Source organism: Mobula hypostoma, chromosome 18 (assembly GCF_963921235.1).
Source record: "Mobula hypostoma chromosome 18, sMobHyp1.1, whole genome shotgun sequence".
NCBI lineage: Eukaryota > Metazoa > Chordata > Chondrichthyes > Myliobatiformes > Myliobatidae > Mobula > Mobula hypostoma.
In genome coordinates, this window is record NC_086114.1 from 6,459,071 (window position 1) to 6,479,817 (window position 20,747).

Here is a 20,747-nt window from a genome sequence, read left to right on the forward strand (position 1 = left end):
TGTGGATAACTTCATTCACCTCAAAACCGAACTAATTCCACAACATATGGACTCACTTTCAAGGAATCTACAAATCATGTTCTTGGCAGTATCGATTTATTTTTGTATTTAGACAGATTTCATTTGCACCTTAATTGTTTGTGTGTAGATTTTCATTGACTCTGTTGTATTTCTTTTTTTACTGTGAATAATTACCAGAAAATTAATCTCAGGGTAATATATGGTGAAATATACATTATGTACTTTGATAATAGATTTACTTTTAACAATAACAGACTCAATTCACTTTAGTTATACTTAATCTCCCCAAGGGGATTATATTAGAAAGTGGAGCACAATCCTTTCACACATTTAAACTGTGTAACACAAAATGGGATTATATCTTCCCAATATCCGGCCTCAAATAGAGAGAGCAGATGGAACAGTGGAAGAGACTTACCTAAAGCAGATCAGATTTTGCTATGATACATCTGTTCACATACCCTCTTCTATGTTATGGATGGTGAAATCACTTAGCCACAGGGTAGTCGGAGAGTAGCTGATGCATAAAGAACTACCACAGGCACAGCCAAAGTGGGAAAGGAAAGTGTCTGTCTGTCTGTATCTTGTTTTACAGCGGTTGGCATCCAGCTTAATGGTACATTACTGCCACCCTCTGCTCCAGAATGTGCACTAGACATACATTCTAAATCCCAGGAAAGGAAGGTGGAGGGACAGAACTTGATAGGGTCTGGTGCTCATCAAGGGAATTTTACTGTGAATTGGAGTCACCTGAAGGGTCCTGTGAAGCTGGAAGGAATTTAGATGAGATAATACTGATTTCCAGGCAGGTGGGAGATGGAATGTCAGAGCATCTGTGGAGCATAGAACACTAAAGCACAGAAAAGGCCCTTCAGCCCACTCTAAGATCGATCTAACCCTTCCCTCACACATAGCCCTCCATTTTTCTTTTATCCATGAAAGAGTCTGTTAAACGCCCCTAAAGTATCTACATCTACTGCCACCCATGGCTGTATGTTCCATGCCCTGACCACTATGTGTAAAAAAAACCCTACCTCTGACATCCCTCCCCACACTTTCCATCAATTGCCTTTAAAGTCTCTGACATCACACCCTGTACTTTCCACCAATCACCTTAAAATGATGCCCTCTCATATAAGCCATTGCTGCCCTAGGAAAAAGTCTCTGATTATCCACTCGATCTATGCCTCTTATCATCTTGTACAACTCTATCATATCACCTCTCATCCTCTTTCACTCCAAAGAGAAAAGTTCCAGCTCACTCAATTTTTTCCTACAAGACATGCTCTCTAATCCAGGCAGCATCCTGATAAATCTCCTCTGCACCCTTTTTAAAGCTCCCACTTCCTTCCTACAATGAAGTGATCACAAATGAACACAATACTCCAAGTGTGGTCCAACCAGCGTTTTATAGAACCACAATGTTACTCAATCCCCATCTAATGAAGGCCAGCACAACATGACTTCCTTCAACTTACGCCACAACTTTGAGTGATCATTGGACGTGGACTCCAAAATCTGAAGAGTCTCCAAGAAATATCTTAGAGACACAAGACAACGCATTTGCTGGGATCCGGAATAACAGATTGGAGGAACTCAGTCGGTTGAGTGGAAGGAACTGTCGATGTGTTGCGTTGAAACACTGCCTTGCTCCGGAACTTTCACCTGAAACATTGACGATTCCCAACAGGGCCCAAAAGTCAAACTCATGATCGGTGAGTCCTGAGGGCACATCTGAAGATTAAATTTCACAGCTTGGTGAGTCTGGAGGTAGAATTCCCAAAACAATGAAGAACAATGTTGGCAAGTCCAGAGATAGAAAGCCCATAATTTCGAAGATTGAAGTCAGCGAGTCTGGATGTAGACCTAAAGGTTGATTCTGGGAGTCTGGGCCAGAGATTATACGTTGAAGACCTAATATCTGTGAGTCTGGGGCCAAGGACCAGAGGTCCAAAGGTAGCCTGTGGGGGGTGGTGGTGGTGGTGGTGGTGGTGGTGGTGGTGGTGTGTGTGTGTGTGTGTGTGTGTGTGTGTGTGTGTGTGTGTGTGTGTGTGTGTGTGTGTGTGTGTGTGTGTACGGGTGTCAAAGGGGCTTGTTCTGCTGTAGTTCTGCCAAACATTGTGGGCAAACCATGTTGGAGTTGGAATGCCCAGCAAATCCTTGGGTGTATTGATCGTTAAGACAAATTTCACTGCAACCTTCAATGTACATGTGATAAGTAAACCTGAATCTGAATCAATTCTTTTCCCTCACTGCTCAACGTGCTGAGTTCCTTCATGTTAATCCAGTAAATATTTTGTTAGAATTGTTGAGGGATTGGGAAAGGATCACGCTCAGCCTCACAGCCAGGCATCCACAGTGAGGAGGACTGAGAGTCTGAAATTAACGTGACTTCAAAGATCATGGCGACACAGAGACTGAGTGACAAGATGTGATCATCCGTGAGTCCAGCAGCTGCACCAACATCTGCTGAGTCTCTCAGACCAGCACCAATAAAACCAGCAATTACACAGATCACAGAGAATATGAAACCCAATTCATAAATTAAATTTGCAACTTGAGATTTACTTTCTTCATGAGCAAAGTATTGTGAAGGACCCTACGCACCCCTCATACAAACTCTTCTCCCTCCTGCCATCTGGCAAAAGGTACCAAAGCATTCTGGCTCTCATGACCAGACTGTGCAACAGTTTCTTCCCCCAAGCCATCAGACTCCTCAATACCCAGAGTCTAGACTGACATCTACATCATTATTATTATATTATAATTTGTCCTCTACTGTGCCCATTGTCTTGTTTATTATTTATTGTACTGCCCTGCACTGTTTTGTGCACTTTATGTAGTCCTGTGTAGGTCTGTAGTCTTGTTTTACAGTCTAGTGTAGCCTTGTGCTGTCTCACTTAGTCTAGTGTAGTTTTGTGTGGTTTCATGCAGCACCATGGTCCTGGAGGAACTTTGTTTTGTTTTTACTGTGTACTGAACCAGCAGTTTGTGATCGAAATGACAATAAAAAATGACATGACTTGAAAGTACACTTAGTGGCCACTTTATTAGGTACATCTGTACACCTGCTCGTTAATGCAAATATCTAATCAGCCAATCATGTGGCAGCAACTCAATGCATAAAAGTAGGAAGACATGGTCAAGAGGTTCAGTTGTTGTTCGGACTAATGATCAGAATGGGGAAAAATTGTGATCTAAGTGACTTTCACTGTGATAGTTGGTGCCAGATGGGGTGTTTGAGTATTTTAGAAACTGCTGATCTCTTGGGATTTTCATGCACAACAGTCTCTAGAGTTTACAGAGAATGGTGTGAAAAACAAAAAATCCAGTGTGTGGCAGTTCTGTGGGAGAAATTGCCTTGCTAATGAGAGAGGTCAGAAGAGAATGGCCAGACTAGTTCAAGCCGACAGGAAGGTGAAAATAACTAAAAAAAAACAGATTTTACACAGTGGTATGCAAAAAAGCATCTTTGAATGCACAATAGTTCAAACCTTGAAGAGGATGGGCAACATCAGTCGAAGTCCACAAAGACACACTCAGCTGCTATTTTATTAAGTGCAGGAGGTACCTAATAAAGTGGTCACTGAGAGTGTATGCAAATAAGGGGAATGTCAAATTTCACATTTTTGCTCACCATTGTATTATTGTACTGCCATATACGGTCTAAGGTCATGGTTGTGTTGTACCCCTGAGCATGGTCTAAGGTCATGGTTGTGTTGTACCCCTGAGCATGGTCTAAGGTCATGGTTGTGTTGTACCCCTGAGCATGGTCTAAGGTCATGGTTGTGTTGTACCCCTGAGCATGGTCTAAGGTTATGGTTGTGTTGTACCCATGAGCATTGTTTTAAGATCTTTGATTTAACTGAGGTTGTGTCGAGAAATAAACACAAACACAGGACAGAATTCTTGTTTTTTTCTTGCATTGTTTTAATGCACCAATAGAATACTATTGAAAGTTTCATAAGCAGGCTTATACTAACCAGCAACAATAAGGCACATGAGGGAATGCCATTGTAATGGACATCAATGAGACCAGGTAACATCCTTCCCCATTGAACTTACTGTTCATAACACTTCATATACAGGAATTTAATTCTCCATTACCCAATCCCTCTGAGTTTGTCCATACATTTCAGCTGTACAAAAAAAGTCTTAATACTGTTATCTAGAAATAATAAGTAAACAATCCCATCAAGTTGATCAGAAAAAAAACAAGGCATGCTGGTTACAAATGGTCTACAGTAAGGTTCCAAATATATATATCTTATTCTTCATTTGAGACTACAATCAAGCACCCAAAAATGCTTGACACAGTATTAGTCAGTGTAATATATCTATGTAAAAAAATGTAGTGAAGAGCTTTTTCCTAAAGAATCCGTCAGCATGTTAAGTTCAAGTACGTTTTCTCTGCAAACTTCCTCAGCATTCATTAAAATTCTAATGCTTTCAGTAAGGCTACGGTTAAAAATTGAAGACTTTGAATGCTCGCATTTACCTGGCCAAGCAAAGTACATGCACATGCATAGTCTACGCTATCACACGGTGTTTGGATGGTAGTCATATGCCTACAGTAGGGCTTCCCAACCCTTTTTATGCCATGGACTAATACCATTAAGCAAGGGGACTTTGGGCCCCAGGTTGGGAACCCCTGGTCTACAGGGCTCCTCTCTAAATTAAGCCTGCATCTTTGCCACAGAACACAGTTGCTGGCAGACCTCTGACACTATCTATTCCTTATCAGTTCTGTGGCACAGGCTTCTTGCATACACCAGTATTCCAGCGTTACAAATTTAACTCACAGTTTCACAGTTGTACAGTGGTGAATTTCCATCTACCAATTAAATATCTAAAAATCACTCCTTCCTGGCATCTACTCTCATTTTTTTAATATAAAATAAAACCAAACGTGTTTCATATTTTCTGGTAGCAAAGAGTGTTTCTTTTTTTGCTAACAGAACAGCTAATCTGTCCCTCAACTAAATAGTAGCAATCATATATATGCTTACATTACACAATATCCACATTTCTCCATTTCGCCTTTCCTGATAAAAGATGAACAAAAGTTCTGTGTTACTTTGAACAACCTAAAACTGCTACTAAGTTCAGTTATTTCCCAAAATACACATATATAAATGTAATGCATTACTAAAACAAAGTAAAATTAGTTTAAACACTAGAATAAATGCAGGCTAATTAATACTGATAATATTTTCATCCGGATTTTATATATGGCTTCAAGAATTGTATTGGTTTATTTCACTTTCCCTCAAGAATTATGTACCAACTTTCATACAATAATCATCTGTTTTACATTATTTACCTTCCTAGTCAGATTGTTCCTGATGCATACTTTATACAGACAATGAACTGTAGAAAAAAGAATTTAAATAATATTTTCTTTTGTTTATAACCTTGGCTTGTAAAATATTCAAGAAAAATCTCATCAGCTGTATTAGTAATTTAGTAGAAAAGGTCTTGAGAGAATTATGTTTTTTAAAAATCCACATCACTTCAAACAAAAAGCCCCATTAGAATGGAGGGCCAAAACTTATGCCTCTTGAATATATACAAAACGGTTACTGCAAAGATAAACAGGAACTTGGACAGATAGGAACTTGGCTTTATAAGAAATATTTGTTAACATTAAAATTTTTAACATCTAGAAGATTTCCAAAATACACACATAGTATAAAAAATCCAAACAAAGAAGGACTATAGTCAAGTAATACTTCAGATAAATACATCAGTAAGCACAATTCATATATGGGTAAATATATCCAATATAGCTAAAAACTCCAAACTGATTGTCCCTTAAAAACCCCACGTACATACTCACGTACTAGTGTATAAGTTTCTTGTCAGCTTCCTGACAGGTATCTCTTGGTTAACCCTTTAGGGAGTGACTTAACATTTCTGTCAGCAGCAAGGGTGCAGGTGATTGGACACACACTCCTGATATCTGTTTCATTATAAGGTCGAAGGGTAAAGTGCCTGACATCTAGACAGCCCTTTATTTGTGGGAGAGGTCTGCTGAAAATCATTAGCATTTGTGACAAGCAGCCTAGTATGAATGAACACCCTAAAGACTGCATGCTGGATCGCCAGGTAACTTACCTCAGCTGATCACCTTTCACCCTTTGCAAGTATGAAGCCACAAATCCTATTGCCATTTTCAAGAGGGAGAGGGGTAAAGATGTGGGGTTTAGGCCGGGTGAGAGCTTAGTGTGCGTTGCTATTGGTCAGTCCAACTCACAAATTTTGGGAGCAGGACTGGCACTGTTTCTTGTCAGTCTGGGGGTGGGAAGGTTATAAGAAGTAACTAGATGATTACTTGAATCACCAGGGCTTGGCGAACAATGGACTAAGTGATGGCAAACAGGATTAGTATAGTTGAGTTCTAGTTGGTAAGGACACGGTGTGTTATGGTGTGTTATGGTGTGCCTATGCCGTAAGACTCTGTAATGTCCGGTACGGTGGTGTAGATGAGAGCTTGTGAGCCTAGGCTGGGATATTTTTTATCTCTAATCTGGTTATGAACAGGAAGGTTTCCGGCAACAACACAAGCAGGTCCTTGTTACCCATTGCATTACCTGTTGAACCATACTGATGGCTTGATCAGAAGTCCGGGACTCTCCACAAGCCTCAGTGTGGATAACAGTAACATTCACACAGACTCGCAATTCTCATTCCAGAGATCTCAATCCATGTGCTAGATTGTAGGGCAGCAAGGAGACAGAACCACGGCTTTGCACTGATTATCAGCGTTCTCAACTGAAAAGCCATTTGCTTGAAGAGGCTTGTAGTTTGGGAATCAGTCTGTAATTCCCAGGGTGACTGGGGACAGGGTGTAGAATCTACTTTGTAATAGTCAATCGCTCTCCCCAAATAAAAATTGCCTTTTTGAAGCCAGGAAATGGAGCATTAGAAAGATAGCAAATGATCATAGGATGTCTGTAAAGAGGTATGATCAGCACTGATCTTAAATATCAGGAGCTATTTCAGAAACCGCGGAACATGAGACGAGGGGAGGAGAGAGTGCGGTAAGGTGAAGACAGGGCTATGCAGGTCTTCAGATACCTCAAAAGTGACATTTTGGCCATTGCAGGTGCTCACTGACCAACTGTGATGTTCGTGTGTCGCAGCAAGAACCTGTAAGCCATCTGCTGTTGTCACTCAGCTAAAATTACAGTGTATAAAGTGATCTCAGTGAGTCATGCTGGCTTTCTGTACTTCACTGGTATGAGGGGAAAAGTGCCTGTATTCTAAACTGACAAGTTTCTGTCGTGCTCAGACTTCAAAAGAATGCCCATTAAAAAAAAACAGACCATATCTCTGTAATAGAGTGTTCCCTGCAGAGAAGGTTAGGGCTTGTATATTCAGTGTACGATTTTAAATGCCATGCTAGTAAATGATTACAGATACCCTCCTCCTCCCTACCCCTCACTCTTCTGATTCATAAAATTAACTACTGCAACTCTGGAATCTAATTAATTTAGACTCCAAATTTAAAAATTGTTGGAGATCATGGCACATTATTAAATAATTACAGATAACCCCCTCTGACTCTTAAAATTAACTTTGACAATTGTGCAGTCTCATTGATTGAGCCCCTTAAATTGGTAGAGATCTCAAGACAATTAACTTAAATAGGTAATTCATGCAGAATATTTTCTTTCAGTTTCTTTCAATTCTTGCTAATCTAATCCTGTCTTTCATCCCTTTTCTTTATTGCACCCCCTATAAAAGTTTGACATCAAGTTCTAGCCTATAGTTTACACTGACTAAGAATCTTGCAGTCTGATTGGTTATGGAGACCCTTCAGCTGTTCCTTTTCGAAAGCTGTATGCATTTGGGACACTGGATTACTAATGAATCAGTTTCTGTTTAAAATTCAACAAAAATTCTGTTGGTAAATATCAGTATAATAAACATTTGTTACAGATGACAAATTCAGACAATTTTGCCCTTGTGATTATACACCACTATGTTCACCTTGGCCTGTCTCTATGGTCACACTAATGCCACCTTCAGTAACTGCTATCTACAGATTGTTGTCTTTTTTGTTTTGACAATGTTTTAAGAAAGAATGAGACACTGACCTCTCTGTCTTGAAAGATCTGTAACAAAACAACTAGATGTGCAATCTATGATATAAACTTGCCCCTGTAGAAATGAGGGCAGAAGCTTCTAAGAGGTCAGCTGATTGGTCAGAAATGCTCCTTGATATTAACACTAGGCTTTAAGAGGTTTGCAGGATCTCAGGCAACTTTAGGTTTACTCCAACGTTGAAATGATTATGATACTTCCTTGTACTGAGCAGAACTTGTATGTGAAGTGGTGAGGGTGGAGTGGACAAGGGTGTAGCCTCAGTGGGAGAAGCCCACCAGACTGAAGGAGGGAGGGGTGGATCACTAGACTGAGATGCTGCACAATCCACCCTGGTGGCCCTCTCCCACTTCCTCCCTCCATCTCTGCACACCTAACAAATATCCAAGCTGCTTAATTATGCAGAGCACCAGTCCCAGAGGCTAGCTTGCTGTCTTAAACCTCTTGACAGTGAATCACAAAGCAACGCTGGGGAAACAGTCAATGAGATCCCATCCTAGATGAAATGTGGTGCCAAAAATTGGGAACAACGCTAATTTTAAAATGACAGGTAGGGAAATAAGTTTTTAAAGGCACTTAGTGTTTGCTGATTAAATTATTGAAAAGATATAAAAATTCTCACAGTATTTAATTTGCTGAACACTCCACTATTCTTTTGCATTAGGAGACCTAACACACTTGCATTGCCGCACTTTACAGAAATATTAATCGGCACTCTGAAGAGTTAACCAATGGCACTCAATTCTCGAGTCTCTATTCCCTCCTACTCTTGACTCTACAGACACATATTGTCAGTCATCACTTGCCAATAACCATTTCTTATCTTTTGTTTTACGATTCTAATACTGATGCTCATCAGCTTTTGGAAACCAAAGACCTGGGGCAAACGGGAGGGGAGGGGGTGGGGTTGGGTCGGGGAGGGGGAAATCAAAGTGACCTTTCACAGCAAATGAACTTGTGCTATTGGCTTAATGATTAGTAATGGCACTGCAGGGGATTGGTTTAAATATCAGCCTCGAAGCCCAGTATGTTCTTCCCCTTTTGCACTTGTCCATGGTACAAAGTCACTGTAAACAAAGAGGAGGCACGACACGCCGTATAAGGTGCCATTGGTAATACTGCTCCTGGTAGTTAACGATACCATAAATACAACTTGGAAATAGAACCTGGAATTACACGCATACACAGGCAACAGTCACATTCTACCAAATTTAAGGCTTGTTAGTTGTTGGTTTTGGTGAATTCTTCTTCAGATGAGTGTGGTCTGAGGACTCTCGAATGTCAGGAGGGGAAGGCAGGCGGGTGGGTAGGGTTGGGGTGCTGTTGGGGGTGGTCACGGATGCCGGCAGACCACTCACTGCACCCGGCGGCAATAATAGCCCAGAACCTTGCACTTTTCGCACAGATGCTGAGGGTGCTCCTTGCTCTGGTCTGACACGTCCAGGCCATCAGGTTTCTCCAAGGGTCTCTGGGAAAAGAATCGGGACAAACCACAAATTAAAAATTACAAAACAAGTTCACGCAATAACCGAGGAAATGTGACATTAAGAGTAAATTGTTATTTGAGATCTTTATGGAATTGTCATCTTTGGTCCAGACCAAAGGTATCTCAGCTTCTGACTTTCAAAGGCCACATTTTTTGTTTAAGGTGTATCATTCAGTCAAGTGAGGCCTTTTTCATGCCCATTTCAGTCTCTTCCTGTCTGCTGTTAGTGACTTACCTCTGGGTCGGGAGGTTGTAGGTTTGAGTGTTGTTTACTGACATTCATTCAATGCAGGGACAGTACAGAGGGAGTGCTGCACTGTTGGTGATTAACTCTGGACGGTACAGAGGGAGTGCCACACTGTTGGTGTATACTTATCCAAATTGCAACAGACATGTGGCTGAGACCAATGAAGAATCACCTCTCTCATCTCAGCACAACACTTCATTTGAATCTTGAATCCCTGCCTTGACCCTGCAAGCATCTGCCTTGGCTGCATGCACTTCTGAAGTCTAGGCATCCATTTGAAAGGTAGAAGCAGGTGAGACACCACAGAACATGCACTTTCCTGGGTACAGATGAGACATGTTGACAGAAAGTCAACTATAAAGCAGTTCACTGGAGCCTAAAATGGGAGCTGTTTAAATCCCCCTTAACAACAGAGTGAGCTGGGAGTAAGGGAAAGAATTTGCAATCTCATATTAAAAACACTGAGCATGGAATCCCTGGCTACACTTATCTGAGACTATCTGCATTATGCTTATCCACGTCCCCTTTCATTGACTTGAAGTCTAGTACGTACTCACCAAATTTTGATTAGATTTTGCCGAATGTAAACACCAATGACCTCCCAGCCTTATAGGCTTTGATAATCCAATCAGCCCCTGATAATCCAATTTCCTATTGGCTGAAAAGTTACATCATAAGTTGGTCAAGGGTGACTCCTATTTACATGTACACTGATTTTTTTTCTTCTTCTTCACTCCCACTTCAGGGGTTCCCAACCTGGGGTCCGAGACCCCCTCAGTTAATGGTGGGGTCCAGCTCTGTGTGATTCCGCATGGCCACATCAGGCAGACAGCTCCTTACTTAACTTCTGACCTCGAGCATCACATCTGTCCCGGGTACCAGTTATGAAGAACCGGTCCACATGAAGTACAGTGTGTTTTGAATGTTTCTCCATTATGCTTTCATTTGGCTTTTGTGCTTTTTGTTTTCATTCTCATTTGGTGATTAAGAATGTCAAAAGACGCCTCAAATTTCAGTCTCACAAACGTAAATGAATCAGTATCACTTGCAACAACAACAAACACATTATTTAGTCATCTGAAAGCATTCCCACTGAACTCCTGGCTGCCAAAGGCTCTCATTTTAGTTAACCCATAATTATGCCACCGATAAAGGCCATAACTTAGAATGATCCCGAGCATCGTCAGTAAGTAGATGGGACAGTTTCACTTGACAACACAATCAGTGATGGGCTTCCATCACTTTGAACAGTAGCAGACAGTTTGTGTAATAATAAGATGAGGTGAATTGGATTGGTCCTGATTTCTGTGCTCAGGACACACCACGGCAATTTTCCACATTATGGTCTTGATGCACTATCAATTACTCCAAAAGACTGGAAGTAGAGTAAATACTGAAAGGCTTTTATTAACAGTAAATGGACCAACGTCCATGCTGAGTATCTGTCCTGGACTGAGGGAGGAACAGTGACACAATCGCCTTTATTCAGGGGTCTGTGGGAGGAGCCACAGGAGCAGTCAGCAGAGGGGCATGTCTAGACAGGTAACCCAGTTACAACCTATATATATATGGTTTACCACAGGTCTGGCCTTAATTCTTGGTTTTCCACAAAAATTAAAGAAAGATTAAAGATTAGTTAAATTTGTCACGGGTACAGTGAAATGCGCCGTTTGTGTCATATCGAATCGGCGAATATTGTGCTGGAGACACACCCTGTAAGCGTTGCCAGGCTTCCAGCATCAACATAGCATACCCACAGCTCAGTAACATCTTTGGAATGAGGGAGGAAACCGGAGCACCTGGAAAAAATTCACACGGTCAGGGAGAGCAAGTACCAACCTTTTACCGACAGCGGTGGGAATCAAACTCCAATCGCTGATTGTTGCCACTGTAAAGCGGTTGTGCTAACCGTAACACCAACATGTTGCTGGCACTACACTACTGCCAAAGGTCGTGAGTTCACATTCCACTCTGTAGGCGGCACAGTAGCACAGCAGTTAACATAACTTTATACAGCCCAGCAACTGGAGGGTCGTGGTTCAATTCCTGTCACTGGTTGTAAGAAGTCTGTATGTTCAGCCTGTTACTGCGTAGGTCTCCGCCGGGTACTCTGGTTTCCACCCACATTCCAAATATGCAAGGGTTAGGTTGTGGGCACACTATGTTGACACCAGAAACAGTGGACTGCCCCCAGCACATCTTCTGACTGTGTTGGTCACTGGCACTGTGTGCTTTGATGTTCCAATGCACACGTGACAAACACAACTAATCTTCACCTCTGTAGACATTAGCCCAAAAAACATCTAGAACGATGGTTAGGGATTGGAATTCATGCTGGTCATGTAAACAGCATCCATGTCCCCAGTAACAGATTCAAAATGCTGGAGAAATCAGCAGGACAATGACATCTATGGAAATGAATAAACAGTCTTACGTTTTGGAACTCCAAAACATAAAAGCTAATTAAAAAAAGATGGGCATCCAGAATATGTTTACGTTAGTTTTGATTTTACTTTAAGCAGAGCAAACATATATGACATGGTGCCATAGTGACATATGCCATTTATATAATTTTACTTATAACCCGTAATTAATTTTAAACACAGAATGCTTAATCAAACAATATATTTGCAATATTACTCAATTATTACTGAAATATTGAATACACAACACTCCCCCCTGCTTCACTACAAACTCCAACTCAAGATAGAATGCAACTCAATATATATGTACAATATAATACAACTACTATTCAGGCATTAACAGCACAGTAAAGTTTTAAATTGTCCCATTCAGGCTTAAAGATTTAATCTCTGTGGAGCCATGTTTTACTCTTGTGGGATAACATCTTTCCTAACAAGGGAGATCACTTTGCTTGGCTGTGAAATGATCTCAGATTCGGTGGTGGTTGTAGGAGTTGACTCTGGGACTGCAGGAAGCTGACGTGTTTATGCACCCCCCATGAATGGTGAATAGCAACAAATTTCTTCAATGGGTCCTCCTTCGCTGACTCCAGTTTCTGAGCAGCTCTCAGATGGCTCTGGCCTCTCTCCAACCAAATCAGATCTGGTGTCAAAGATAAATGGGTATTTCTCCCCCACCTCCCTTCGCCCACCCCCCCTCACGACTGCTCAATCTCCAGAGATTCCTCCACACTAACACCACCAGCATAGTGTCTGCTCCATCAAGTGCAGAAGTAGACCTCACAGGTCCCACAAATCACAACCTTGCTTGTGTGAAGGGATGCTCCTTGTGAAAGTGCACCTTAAGTGTTCATTGAGTAAACACTAAAGGTTGATTTATACTTCTGCGTCAAATCGATGCTGTAGGTATGGCGTAGCTGCGAACCCTACGCAGTGCCTATGTGGATCCCTGTGCCGTAGCCTGACATGCACCTCTCCCAAAATGTAACTACATGTCACGGCAACGCAGACTGCAACAACTGTGATTGGTCCGCTTGGTAGCATCGCATTTCCTCCTATGCTGCAAAAGCTTCCCACTGGGCGACTGAAGGGCAGGGAAGGAACTCTGGCTGTAATGCTTTCAATAAAGCTTTACAGGCCTCTGAAATTATGGAGGACACATTCCGCTTTTAGGAAAAAAGACGCTCGTTTTAAACTTGTTTACCCTGAGAAAGACTACCATGACCATGAAGCCTTGCACGGGCAGGTGTGTGCGCATGCGCAACGTGCGCGAATTGCAGAGCGACGCAGACACACCAACGCACAAGTAAAAATGTTCACAACGCGTGTAGGCCACTTGCGTAGGTTATGGCGTCCACTTGACGCAGAAGTATAAATCAGGCTTTAGGGTTACTGACCGGGAAGCTATCGGAGAGAATACTGTGGGGTGGGATTTAAGCATATTTGGAAAGGCAAAGCCTGCTTGGGGACTGTCAGCATGGATTTTTGCTGGAGAGGTGATGCATTACAAACGTGATCGCGTTTTTTGAGGAGGTGACAAGGAAGCGTTATGAGGGTAAGCTGTGGATGTTATCTACACAGACTTTAGTATTGACACGATACTAACTCAGCTCCAGGCATCAGCATTCAGAGTTCAATCCTAACATCCTCGGTAAGGAGTCTCTGTGCATCCTCCACGTGGAATGTGGGTGGGATTTCTCCAGCTCCTCCACGTGGAATGTGGGTGGGATTTCTCCAGCTCCTCCGGTTTCCTCCCACAGTCCACGGAGGTACCGGGTAAGTTAAATGGTCATTGTAAATGGTCCTCTGACTAGGGTTAAATCGTGCTTGTCGGGGGTTGCTGGGCAATGCAGCTTGAATGGCCTGAGGGCCTATTGTGCACTGTATCTCCAAAGAATTTTTTAAAATGTAAAGCATTTGGTAAATTCCCTCATTGTAGGTTGATTCAAAAGATAAAGATGCTTGGGAACAAGGGTGAATAAAAAGCAAGGGGAACAGGATGACACTAAATGGCGACTCCTTTGTTTGCATCTTCAGAATCAGCTCTGTTTCTATCTTTGATATCTCTTATTTCCTCAAGGTTTTTTTGAAGACCCTGACCTGGAGTTACACTCTGACTTTGGTTCTTTGCGGGAATGGGACCCGCTTTTAGGGCCTCACGACCGGCCGCTTTTTGATATCCTGCAACATAGTTTTAACATCATAAATCAGCGAGTTGTTTGTTATATCTCCCCTCTCGCTGTGAAATGGGGATACTACTTTTTCCCTCATTAGGGAGAGAGCAAGAGCCTGTGGTGTGTTGAATTACCAGGTGAACGAGTAGTCTTTGGGGTACTGCAAGTCTGTGTCCTTATTGATGCTTTGCTGTATGCTTGTGTGCTCAGTGGGGGGCGCCGATGCTTCGTGCTGGTGGGGGTGGGGGGTCGGCCTTGCTGCTGCTTGTGCGTGGGGGGAAAGCTGGGGGGGGCTTTGGTGTTCTCACTTTAACTGTCATTCACTCTTTGGGGTTTCCGTGGTTACTTGCAAAGAAAAAGAATTTCAGGATGTACTATATATTGCATATAATTTTCTGACATTAAATGAACCTATTGACTCTTATTAAATAAGTTTGGCCCAATTATTAACTCACACTCATCACTTCCAAATGCAAAGCTGGCGACTGAGCAACATTTGAGAATGCCAACAGCGAAAGCAAATTTCACAACGTATGCTGGTGAAATCAAAACTGATTCTGAACATACTGTCAAGAAACTAACACAAAACAGAGGTACCAACTGTACTTCGAGATTTAGGGATCATTTTCCTGGAACAAGTGCACAGAGTATTGGAACAACAGTTGCCCAAACAATTCATCCTTCAACAATTACATGAGCTTACCGCTGTGAATTACTACAACAGAGAAGGGTTTACCTTCAACCGTTGCTTTAATCAAATGAAGCCAAGTTGACGAGTCAACTTACTCATTTCTGGCCACTGCAAAAAATCAAGAGACTGGGCAAAGTACAGGGAGAGTCTGAAGAAAAAATACACACAGGTCAGGTTCTGCTAGAGTTCTTGGTTATGTTTTCACATTGGTTGGGGATCAGCTTTCCTCTAAATCCCAGAGGCTTGTTGCTGAAAGCCAAAAGACATCGTAGTTATTTGGACTGTTTAACTGAGAGAGTGCCCAGAAATAATGCAATGGAAATAAATCTTCTTTAACAGGCAGGGACAATTTGCTTACTCATGCCCCAAGAGGTTGCAGCCTTTCAGTGGACCCAAGTTTCTTGAAAAAAAACAATCTATTTATTTAAAAAAAAGAAAGACCATTTGTGTCCAGGCTATGGCTGAAAAATTGAGAAATAATTCTTCTACACCAAATAGGGCTGAATCCTTATTAGTTTTAAGAACACTAACGTGTGCTATGTTGAAGTGAAACCATGGTCAAATGGCCAATCCTGCAAAAAGAGAACTGGGTTGATGTGGCTCCTATGAATCCCTTTCAGAACATCTTGAGGTGATTTGCAGTCAATGGACTAATTTGGAGTTGTTGAAAAGTCAGAAATATTGCAGTAAATTTGTGCCTGGGAGTCAATATCTCTGAAGATCTATCCTGGGCCCAACATATTGATGTAATTACAAAGAAGGCACAACTAGATTTCATTAGGGATTTGAGGAGAATTGGTATGTCACCAAAGATTCCAGCAGATGTCTACAGATGTACTGTGGTTGCATCACCATCTGGTATGGAGACACCAATGCCCAGGATCATAAAAAGCTGCAGATTGTTATAAACTCAGCCAGCTCCATCACAGGCACAACCCTCCCCACCACTGAGGACACGATCAAAATGTGATGCCTCAAAAAGGCAGTATCCACCATGAAGGACACTCATGATCAAGGATATGCCCTCTTCTCATTACTAACATCATGGAGGAGGTGCAGAACTCAATGATTCAGGCAGCATCTGTGGAGGGAATGACACAAGACACTGTAGATGCTGTAATCTGGAGCCTGAGGATCCACTCTCAACATTTTAGGAACAACTTCCCACCTGCCGTTAGATTTCAGAACAGTCCATGAACCACTACATCACTATTTTTGCTCTAATTTTGCACTATATATATATATCTTTCAGTTTATGGTAATTGTTATGTATTGCAATGCACCGCAGCCACAAAACGACAAATTTCACAACATGTCAGTGATTCTGAGGTACTGAGGTGGTCACAGTAAGCACCCATAAACAGTAATGTGATAATGACCAGAGACAATGAATGATTTTCATTCTGAAACACACTCCCTTTCAAGTAAGATATCTGAAGTCCATTTGACGAGGTGAGTCAGTGTCTCAGTTAAACCACCCATCTGAAGGACAATACCCCTAGAACTGCAGTGGCCTTCTGTAATGCACTGCAAAACTGGTTGAGAGTCTTGTGCTGAATTATTTGGAGTGCAACTTGAATCCAAATCTCACTGGTTAGAATGAAGCACAGTTCAGCTTGTAGCCAGTTCTCACTGGAAGATCACAGCCTGTGTGGATCAGAAATAACTCCCCCTCCTCGCTGACAATCAACTCTGGCACACCTTAAGGATGTGAGCCTAGCCCACATCTCTGCTCTTTCTACACCCATGACTGTGTGGTGCACAGCTCAAATGCCATCCATAAATTTGCTGATGATACAGCTGTTGTTGGCAGAATTTCAGATGGTGACAATAAGACGTACAGGAGCGAGATATATCAGCTAGTTGAGTGCTGTCGCAGCAACAACCTCACACTCAATGTCAGTAAAACCAAAGAACTGATTGCAGACTTCAGAAAGGGTAATACAATGGAACACTCAGTAGTCCACAAAGAGGGATCAGAAGTGGTAAGAGTGAGCAATTTCAAGTTTTTGTGTGTCAACATCTCTGAGGATCTTTCCTGGGCCCAATATATCAATGCAGTTACAAAGAAGGCACAACAGCAGCTTTATTCCATTAGGATTTTGAGGAGATTTCTACTGATGTACTGTGAAGAGTATTCTAACTGGCTGAGTCACCATCTAGTATGGGTTGGGGGGCGGGGTGGCTATTGCACAGGATTGAAATAAGCTGTAGAAAATTGTGAACTCAGTCAGCTCCATCATGGGCACTGTAGCATCTTCAAGGAGCAATGCCTCAAAAAGGTGGCATCCATCATGATGGACCGCCATCACCCAGGACATACTCTCTTCTTATTGCTACCATCAGGGAGGAGGTACAGGAGCCTGACAACAAACATTCAATGATTCAGGAACAGCTCCTACCCATCTGGCATCCGATTTCTGAATGGACATTGAACCCAGGAACAGTACCTTGCAAGTGGAACCAAGTTTTACACCTGCCCCTGCACCTCCTCCCTCACTACCGTTCGGGGCCCAAAACAGTCCTTCCAGGTGAGGTGACACTTCACCTGAAAGGCTGTTGGGGTCATACACTGAGTTTGGTGCTCCTGGTGTGGCCTCTTGTATATCGGTGAGACCCAATGTAGACTGGGAGATCGCTTCGCTGAGCATCTACGCTCTGTCCACCAGAAAAAGCTGGATCTCCCAGTGGCCACACATTTTAATTCCACTCCCATTCCCAATCTGTTATGTCCATCCATGGCCTCCTCCACTGTCGTGATATGGCCACACTTAGGGTGGAGGAACAACACCTTATATTCTGCTTGAGTAGCCTCCAACCTGATGGCATGAACATCGATTTTTCAAACTTCCAGTAATGCCTACCACCATCCCCACCTTCACCATTTCCCATCCCCTTTTCCCTCCCTCAACTTATCTCCTTGCCTGCCCATCCCCTTCCTCTGGCGCCCTTTTTCTTTCTTTCATGGCCTTCTGTCTGTTTCACCAACCAACTTCCCAGCTCTTTATTTCATCCCTCCCCCCTGCAAGTTTCACCTATCATCTATTGTTTCTCTCCCCCTCCCCCCACCTTTTAAATCTGCTCCTCAGTCTTTTTTCTCCAGTCCTGCCAAAGAGTTTTGGCCCAAAACATCAACTGAGCTTTTTTTTCATAGTTACTGCCTGGCCTGCTGAGTTCCTCCAACATTTTGTGTGTGTTGCTCAGATATCCAGCATCTGCAGATTTTCTCTTGTTTGTGATTGTATAAGTATTCATCCCCTTTTAATATGACACACCAAATCATGGCTGGTGCAGTCAACTGGTTTTAGAAGTTACGTAATTAGTTAAATGGAGATCACCATGTGCAGTCAAGGTGTTTCAATTGATTGTAGTTAAAAATACACCTGTATCTGGAAGGTCCAACTACTGGTGAGTCAGTAAACTGGCAAAAACTACACCATGAAGACAAAAGAACACTCCAAGCAATTCCGCGAAAAGGTTATTGAAAAACACAAGTCAGGAGATGGAGACAAGAAAATTTCCAAGTCACTGAATATCCTTTGGCGTACAGTTAAGTAAACCATCAAGAAATGATAAGAATATGGCACAGCTGTAAGTCTGCCTGGAGCAGGCCGTCCTCAAAAATTGAGTGACTGTGTAAGAAGGGAACTAGCAAGGGAAGCAACAACTGTTGCCCGGGGGCTTCACCAGTCGCAGCTTTATGGGAGAGTGGTAAAGAGATAGCCACTATTGAAAAAACTCTCATGAAATCTCAGCTAGAGTTTGCCAGAAGGCATGTGGGAGACTCTGAAGTCAGCTGGAAGAAGGTTCAAATTGATCTTTTTGGCCCTCAGTCTAAACACTGTACGTCATCAAAAGCACACTATCTCTACTGTGAAGCATGGTGGTGGCTGCATCATGCTGTGGGAATGCTTCACTGCAGCAGGCCCTGGAAGGCTTGTGAAGTCAGAGGGTCAAATGAATGCAGCAAAATCCAGGGAAACCCTGGAGGAAAACTTGATGCATTCTGCAAGAGAACTGAGACTTGGGAGAAGATTTGTTTTCCAGCAAGACAATGATCCCAAGCATAAAGCCAAAGCTACACAAAGTTAATGTGCTAGAGTGGCCAAGTCAGAGTCCAGACCTCAATCCAATGGAGAATTTGTGGTTGGACTTAAAAAGGGCTGTTCACTCATGATCCCCATGCAATCTGACAGAGCTTGAGCAGTTTTGTAAAGAATGGGGAAAAATTGCAGTTTCCAGATGTGCAAAGCTGATAGAGCCCGAACCACACAGACTCAAAATTGTATTTGCCGCCAAAGGTGCATTTACTAAATACTGACTTGAAGGGGATGAGTAATTATGCAATCATTATTTTGTATTTAATAACTGTAATAAATTGAGACCAATTTGTAGAAATTTGTTTTCACTTTGACACGAAAGAATCTTTTCTATTGATCAGCTTCAAAAAAGCTAAGTTAAATCCACCGTGATTCAATGTTGTAAAACAATGAAACATGAAAACTTCCAAGTGGGTGAATAGTTTTTATAGGCACAATATATACTTAGATATATAGGCACTGTAATTCAGATTTTATTATGTATTACATTGTACTGCTGCCACAAAAACTACAAATTTCAAGACATGTGCCAGTAATGTTAAACCTAATTCTCATTCTGATTTCAAAGATAATCAAAAAGAATGATACTATCCTCCCACTCAATTCCTCTAGCACACACCCCCTAGTTCCCAGTTAATCCCATTCTGATGTGCCTGTCCAACGTCTCCTCTACGGCCATGAAGAGGCCACTCTCTGGTCATGGGAGCAATTCCTCATATTACATCGGGTGGCCCCCAACCTGATGGCATGAACATCGATTTCTCCAATTTCTGATCATTCCTCCGTCCAGTCCTGATGAGGGTTTTGGCCCGAAACATGGACTGTTCATTCCCTTCCACAGATGCTGCCCAGCCTGCTGCGTTGCTCCAGCACTTTGTGTGTGTGTTGCTCTGGATTTCCACCTTCTACAGAATCTTGTGTTCCCAATCACTCTGTCTCTTTCCCCTCCTCCATCCTCACACACTCCTCCCACTGGTTCCCCCCTCACCCTCACACACTCCTCCCACTGGTTCCCCCCCTCACCCTCACACACTGCTCCCACTGGTTCCCCCCCTCACCCTCACACACTCCTCCCATTGGTTCCCCTCACCCTCACATGTTCCACCCATTGGTTCCCCTCCTCACCCTCACACGTTCCTCCCATTGGTTCCCCTACTCACCCTCACATGTTCCTCCCATTGGTTCCCCACCTCACTCTCACACACTCCTCCCATTGGTTCCACTCCTCCTACCCTCACATACTTTTCCCACTGTTTCCTCTCCTCCTACCATTCCCATCTGCCTTCCCCACTTCCCGTGATTTCATGCTCCACTCTTTTCCTATCAGATTCCATCATCTTCAGCCCTGTGTGGCTTCATCTATCACCTCCCAGCCTCCATCACTATCTTCACTCTTCCCTCCTCCATCTGCCTACCAATCCTCCTCACCTGGATCTACCCATCGCATGCGCCACCTCTTCCCCTAATCACTTTATCCTGGTTATCTCCCATGTACA

General features: G+C 42.6%; 1 protein-coding gene across 1 annotated transcript in view; it reads right to left on the reverse strand.

Moving 5' to 3' along the window:
- Positions 1–3,945: 3,945 nt before the first annotated feature.
- Positions 3,946–20,747, reverse strand: part of zcchc24 (zinc finger, CCHC domain containing 24) — a 257,472-nt gene continuing 240,670 nt past the window's right edge. The window contains exon 4 of the mRNA XM_063070392.1: positions 3,946–9,598. Within this exon, the coding sequence (XP_062926462.1) occupies positions 9,485–9,598 (114 nt within the window). The 3' untranslated portion in view covers positions 3,946–9,484. The remainder of the gene's footprint in view (positions 9,599–20,747) is intronic.